The sequence below is a fragment of the Cibotium barometz genome, chromosome 50 (genome assembly GCF_041138505.1).
Source record: "Cibotium barometz isolate CiBa-2024 chromosome 50, ASM4113850v1, whole genome shotgun sequence".
NCBI classification, from domain to species: domain Eukaryota; kingdom Viridiplantae; phylum Streptophyta; class Polypodiopsida; order Cyatheales; family Cibotiaceae; genus Cibotium; species Cibotium barometz.
Window position 1 is genome coordinate 30,752,419 of NC_141095.1, and position 7,483 is coordinate 30,759,901.

General features: G+C 42.4%; 1 protein-coding gene across 1 annotated transcript; it reads left to right on the forward strand.

Annotated features, from left to right (window-relative positions):
- The first annotated feature begins 253 nt into the window (after window positions 1–253).
- LOC147610021 (G-type lectin S-receptor-like serine/threonine-protein kinase At5g24080) lies at window positions 254–2,786 on the forward strand. The gene is made up of 2 exons (XM_086786940.1): window positions 254–1,160; window positions 1,328–2,786. The coding sequence occupies exons 1-2, from the start codon at window positions 980–982 to the stop codon at window positions 2,569–2,571; spliced, it is 1,425 nt and encodes a 474-aa protein (XP_086643066.1). The 5' UTR covers window positions 254–979; the 3' UTR covers window positions 2,572–2,786.
- Window positions 2,787–7,483: the final 4,697 nt, after the last annotated feature.

Here is a 7,483-nt window from a genome sequence, read left to right on the forward strand (position 1 = left end):
ATGGAAGAGTTAATTTCCCCCCAAAAGGGCCACCCACATTTGCCAAGTGGCGCATGGCCTCCGGGTGGCCAGAATGTGCGCACCTGGGTGACCGCACACAAACAGCCTCTTGAGAATCCATTTTGGCGTACAAGCACCGCTGGTCGCAAAGAATTGACTTTGACTGCGAGAGTCTTTTCCAGGATTTACATGGACGAAGCTGAGTGAGCGCGCCCCTCTCTCTTGTTCTCTCCTCGCTTCCCCCCTGTGCCCTTCCCTTCCCTTAGGTGGGAGCTATGAGACTCCTCTTTGCCCTGATCTTTTGTTATTCTTGTTGCTTTCATTTTCTCTTCGTGGTCAGATCTTCCGATTCCGGTGATGGCCAAACCTGCGCCCCTCCGCCCATGTCCTGCGCCAATCTTCAGAACGTCTCTTTTCCTTTCGGGGCGTTTGCTCCTTGCGCCGCTTCCCCTAGTTTCCTCTTATCCAACTGCAACACGCCGCAGGCTCACTGGGATACTTTCAAGGATGCCTGTCCCGGTGGCTTTGGCACCCTCGGCCCTCCGGCTGTGATGGACATCCACCACGGAGATTTGCATAGCTTTGTAAACCTCGCTTGGCAAGCGCAGAAGGGCCCTAGTCTTGCAGAGGAACTTTGCACCCCCCCTCCCGTTTCTTACGACGACATACAATCCTATCTCCCCGGCTCAATCAATCTCACGGCCTTTGCGAGCTCAACCTTCCAAATCTCCCAAAATAACATTTACCTGCTCTTTAATTGCAGAGGTAGCCTCACCTCCTTGCTCAGCTTCGATCCTCCTGTTGAAGAACATGCCGCAGTATGCAAATCTTATAAAGCGAAATGCAGCCTCACGGATAATTGCTTCCAATTAAAACCAGACAAGGAGCTCATGCTGCGGGGGGTGATGGAGAGGTTGGCCTGCACGCACTTTAAGTTCTTCGTTACCGCCGACCCTTCTCTCAACGATCCTAGCACAGTATGGAGCTCCAGCAATGGAATGGTTCAACTCAACTGGACCGAGACTACCTCCATTCTGAATGTGCGAATTGTGAGAAAACCAACGGAGCGTGCGGCTACGACATCGACAACTCCGACAACTTCATGTGCTTCTGCCCAGACAATCAACATTCCAGCACGGACTGTAACCATGTAGATCATGGTAATTAGCTAAACCGCATGCGTTTATTCATAATTATCATGATCAAATGCTTCTGCACGGACTGTAAACATGTAGATAATGGTAATTAGTTGAACCGCACGCGTTAGTCATGCCTATCATGATCAAATGTTAATTATCTAAAGTAAGGTTCTATCTCCTGCACGCAGTATGCAATGGTCACATCCTATGCAGCACCGCCTCCAAAACAGCCACTCCTGTATGCAATGGTCACCTCCTATGCAGCACCGCCTCCAAAACAGCCATAGGAGTGGCCGTGTCAGTCGTAGGTCTCGCAATTATAATAGTAGCCGTGCTGGTTCTGTGGTCAAGGCGGCCGACGATAATTGAAGCTGCCGGCATGAGCTTTCTGAATTTCAACGGCATAAGCGAACGGCCCATTGAGTTCTCATATGATTCCCTGGCGTCTGCGACGGCCTCTTTCTCCACTGTACTGGGACAAGGAGGTTTTGGCGTGGTTTACAAGGGTACAGTAGAAGCCAGCGGCCACACGTTTGCTGCGAAAGTTCTGGAGGCAAACTCAAGGCACAGCAGCAGGCAGTTCCTGAACGAGTTGGCTACCATAGGGAACATCCACCATGTCAACGTCGTGAGGCTCCTGGGCTTCTGCGTCGAAAAATCACATAAAATTTTAGTGTACGAGTTTGTGGCAAATGGATCCCTTGACAGGTGGCTTTTCAAGGGCGGGGGGCATCTGAAGCTGGGAGGCTGCAAATTAACTATGCAGGTGCTAGATTGGAAGCAAAGGTATGGCATAGCAGTGGGCATAGCGAGGGGATTGTGCTACTTGCACGAGGAGTGCAGGCATCGCATAGTGCACTGCGACATCAAGCCGCAGAACATTCTGCTCGATGGGAGGATGTGGCCAAAGATCGCAGACTTTGGGCTGGCCAAGCTGATGAGCAGGGGCGAAAGCCAGGTTGTCACACTGGCCAAAGGAACGCCAGGCTACGTGGCGCCGGAGTTCTGGGTCGGGGGCGAGGGTCAGCTGACCACGAAGTTCGACGTGTACAGCTACGGCATGGTGCTGCTGGAACTCATGAGGGGGCGTCGGAATTTTGTGGAGTGTTGCTTCCCCATTTCGGCTTTCGACGCGGCCATGAAGGGGGACTTTAAGTCCATCCTGGACGAGAGCATCACTAGAGAGATGGATGGGCTAACCACTATTGAGTGGCAACAGGTCCGGACAGCCACGTTTGTGGCCCTGTGGTGCATCCAGGACCACCCTGCTCGTAGGCCGTGCATGAGTCAGGTGGTTCAGTACCTTGAAGGGGTGGCGGCCGTCTCCGAACAGCCTCCACGACCAGCCATTGCCTCCACGGCAACCGATCCCAGTCCGCCATTGAGCAGCCTCAACAACCACACCCCAATCGCCCTCAGTGGGGGCCGCTGAGTGAAACGTCGTCAAGACCTCGACTTGTAACACAAAATAGTCTTCACGACTTTGACTCGTAATACCAAGTAGTAATTAATAATTATGACGTGATTCACATCTAATATCCAGATATGTTTTGAACAATGGTTCTCAATTCTTTTTGAAAGAGATTTGGGACGTAGATATATCATATAGGAAAATGTTTAGTAACGACACATTTTCACCATTTAAATCCATAGATATTTTTTATTTTATCGAAGGGAAAATCCTATGGATTTATTTTTAAAATTTTGCTTTCCCCCCCTCTCTGCATCGCAAGTCCCTCCTCCCTTGCCTTATGAAGCACGGTGAGGGCATGGAAGTGTACTAAGAGAGTGTGAGTTAGGCTATCTTTTCATATCTAGTAAGAAGACACCATGGCTCAAGATTTTCCTGAGTTTATGGGATTACCCAATGAAGATGCTTCCCATTTTTTAGAAAGGTTGGAATTCACGACACTGATTAAAGATAAGACATAACCTCATGTTTTGCTAGGGATCTCGTTTCTTTGCTTACAAGGGGAGGCAAAAACGTGGTTGCAAACTTATGTAACTTCTTTTCCTAGAACTGCTACTCCACCATGGGATCCTGAGTATCGGGATGTGAAAGCACCCTTCCTACTACAATATGCAAGGACTAAAAATCCTGGAAAATCTTGGAGGGAGTTTTCTCAACTACTAGCAAAAGGAAAACCAAGATTTGGATTACTATCTTACCCACTTTGGAAAGCTATGTCCAGCCAATGTAAAGAAGCTTTGGGAAATGATGCCCCTCTCGAAATGCTAAAAAAGAAACATTTCATAACAAGCCTTAGGTTTAGATCTTCGACTCAAGGTGGAAGTGAAGAATCCTCCAAATTTTAAGAAAGCTATTCAGCTTGCCAAGGAAAAAGAGTGGAAAATAAAAAGGTTCGGGTAATTGGGAATAAAGGAGGAAATAAAAGGGGAGGAAAGTAGACTCAAGGGTTTAACAACAATCCAGCAACAACCTCAACCAGATGATTCTCTCAAAAAGGAGAAAAGTAGACTCAAGGGTTGAATAGCAATACATCAACAACCTCAACCAGATGATTCTCTCAAAAAGGAGTAGCATAAGGTGGTCCAATTAATGAAGACCATGAATTTGAACCTAGTAGGAGGAAGAGGAAGAGGAAGGGGCCAAGAGAATGGAAGAGGAGCCGGTATCTCGGGGGGTCACTATATGTAGAATACCCCTATCGCGTGCGTTCAAGGCCTATATTTTAAATCCCTTATCTGTGAATTTTTTTATCTATATAATATCCCCTTTTCTTTATGAATATGTAAATTTTTTTTAAAAAAAATTAAATCATACCCTTATGTAAATATATTTCTGTAAGTTTCATAAATTAAAAATATGCTTCTGTTGAACGCACGTGATATTCACATTTTTTTGTGAGTGACCCCCCCCGAGGCCGGTATCAACCCTAGTCAATGTGGTCAGAATGAGTGTTATGTAGGGGGAAGAGGGAGAGGTGCATATCCTATCAATACACATTATTTCAATTGTGGTGAATTAGCACTTATTGTGATAAACCCCCTCGTTCAGGGGGGGAGGGGGGCAAATGTTTCTATTACCTCAGAAACTCAACATCAAAACCAATGATTATGGAGTAGAAATCAAAGATCCATCAAAGCTTGGAAGTAGTGTACTTACTCCCGAGGAAAAGGGGAAAGTAGTTAGTCTGATGGGGGGCTTGAAGCAATCAAGAATGTTATGCCAGCATTAACAAAAAGGGCTAGAACTCAGGAAGTAGAAGAAGCAGGCTCAAGTAAAAAGAAAGGAAAATATCCAAGAACACTAGCCAATCATTAAGAAAAGAACAAAGAGGATTCAAATGCATTTCTGTACTTCAAATTTACCCTTGGGATGTAATCAAGAAGATTATAACATGGCAACTGATTTGACCAATTGAAAAGTGGACATTAATTTTGGGCAATTGTTGGCCCTTTGTCCTAAACTAGCCCAAGAGGGAATGGAAAAAGTTGGTCAACCCAAAAAACCTGGAAGAGAAGGAACCAAAGAAAGGAAAAGTTACAATCCTTTCACTTAAAGAGCTTTCAAACATCTGTCCAATAGTAAAGGGTATAGGATTGGAAAGGCTTACATTGATGGGGGTCCTCAAATTTGTGTGCTTACTCAATCTTGTATGGAAAAGCTGGGTCTACAACTTGCCGCACACATTTTGGGTTTAGAAATACATTAGCTAACCTTGCAAAAGTAAAATGTCGGGGGGTAGTTATGGGTATGGAAGTTGATGTTTGTGGGGTTCATTGTACAATAGATTGCCATGTTATGCCTGCTAGTTTAGGTGCATTTCCACTGATATTGGAGAGACCATGGTTAAGGAAAGTAGGGGCATTAAAAAATTGGGGAAGAGGAAACATCACAATGCACAACAGTAAAGGGGGATAGAAGATATATAATATGTTTAGTTGAGTCGAACTCATTGATGCTAGTGAGGATGAGACAAGTGAAGAAGAGAGTGATGATGAGAGTGAAAAGGAAAGTGAGGAGTTTGGTCTTGAAGAAGAGGGACAAGTATATTTTTTTCTTAAAGAGGGAGATTCACATGTGATGCAGATTCAAAAGACTAGTGAGGATGAGATAAGTGAAGAAGAGAGTGAGAAGGAAAGAGAGGAATCCAGTCTTGAAGAGGAGGGACAAGTATATTTTTTTCTTAAAGAGGAATATTCACATGTGATGCAAGCTCAAAAGATAGAGCAGTCTTTGAAGAAGGTACCGTAGAAACCATGGAAGGTCTAATGCAACCTAAGGCATCTACTACACTAAAATAAGACTTGAAAAGGGGGATGCTAAGTACAGAATTAGTTCCTTTTGAGAGCAAGAAAAATATCTTAGTCTTATGTCCAAATTCCCAAATCTATTTATCACTTCATATGAGGAGATGAGAGGTTTCAATGGAGAAGCTTCAAGGATTGCATTAAAAGAAGATGCTAAGCCGGTTTTCCAAAGACTAAGGACAATTGGGAGAGAGAAACTTTAGGTGCTTAAGAAAGAGGTAACTGAATTATTAAAGGCTAGATTTATTTATCCAGTGGAGTTTTAGATTGGGCCACCCTAGTTGTAAGATTCCTCCTCGAGCTCAATATTGATTAAACCTCTACTTCAATCCCTTATAATCATTCTATGTTTCTGAATACAAGAAAATATTATTTTTCCTTGTTTTGCCTAGTGAGATAAAAATTTCTAGAGAGTGATAAATCAATATTGGAATATTTTTGGATAAATAAATTCTACAAATATCAAAAAAATGTTTCCCAAAAACAGAAAATCAAAATGGATTTTCCAAGGTGCAATTGGAATTAATAAAAATTGATTTAGAAGACCTTAGCCTAAGGGTCAAGATTTTTGAAATTTTTTTGATTATGGTCCAATTAAGGTTCCTATGGACCAATAAGATTAATCAAAGTGTTGGGACAAGATAAATCCAAAAAAAAAAAGAAAATACCCAAAAATGAGTAAATGCCCACATAAGATGAATAGTTGACTAAGTACTAGGTTTATTAGTTAAAAATTATGAAGTATTATTAAAAAAATGAGATATTTTGAAGTAATCATTCATTTTTGACACATGGGTAAGGAAAAGGGGACCCTTCAAGGAGGTGTCTATTTCACATGTGTGGATGAGTTTTAAACTAAAAAATAATAGGATATTTTTATCTCTCCTCTCTCCTGGATCAAACCAAATCAAAAAGGGAGTCAAACTGGTCCAAATCTTGTCCAAATTCAACCAAACTGAAGCTGGAAAATTCTAGAACTTAGTTGGACTCAGTTAATGGCCTCCCTCACCTATAAATAGACCCTCATTCCTTTGTATTCTCATCTGTGAACTAAACTATGCCGGTATTACTCTAAGTTAAGCTTATTTTCTATTATCCTTTAAAAACCCTCTACAAATTGAAGAGATTGGAGATTCTCTCTCTCTTCAATCTTACTTGGAGACTCCAACAACATACCAAACCAATTGATTGGTTGGGGGCCTCTACAGTGATCAAAGAATCAAGTAATTTAGGAGGTAAAGTGTGGATTATTGTCTTCTTTTTCTAAAATCTCCAAATGTTTCTCTTCTCAACCCCTCTCAAGCTTGAGAAGCATTAATTTGAATGGATTTTGAATACTATTGATGTTCTTTAATGTATTGTAATGAAGAAATACATAAATTTCTATTTATGCTTAATTTATAATGGTTTTTAAGCATTTCTCTCTCTCCCCCAAAGAATGGTCATTCCTAAGACCTTCACTTCCATTGGCATAGACACAGGCTTGCAATTTGTCATCCCAAATGCATTGAAAATCTTGCAAGCATACTTTTGTTGTGAAATGAAGACTTTACCTGACTCTTCCTAGACCTCAATCCCCAAACAGAAATGCATAGGACCCAAGTCCGTCATCTCAAACTCATGGCTCACCATATCCATTGTCTTCTAGATCATCTCTTTATTGTCATCTGAAATGTTTAAGTCATCTACATACAAGACAACCAAAACAATCTTGCCATGCCTTTTTAGAACATACAAGTTAGAATATCAGAAGCACTTCTTATAAACCCAATCTTTTAAAAAAATTGGTCTATCCTATGATACCATGCCCTTAGGGTCTGTTTCAGCCCATACAATGCCTTCTTCACCTACAAACTTTGTTTTCTGATCCAGGCATCTCAAAACTTTGTTTTCTGATCCATGCATCTCAAAACTTGGTGGTTGATGAGCTACATATACCTCCTCCTTGAGATGGCTGTTCAGAAATGCTGATTTGACATCCATGTGAAAGACTGGCCATTTTTTGTGAGTAGCCAAGGCAAGTACTGACGTGATAGTTGCCTTACGAGCTGTGGGAGCAAAAGTTTCAT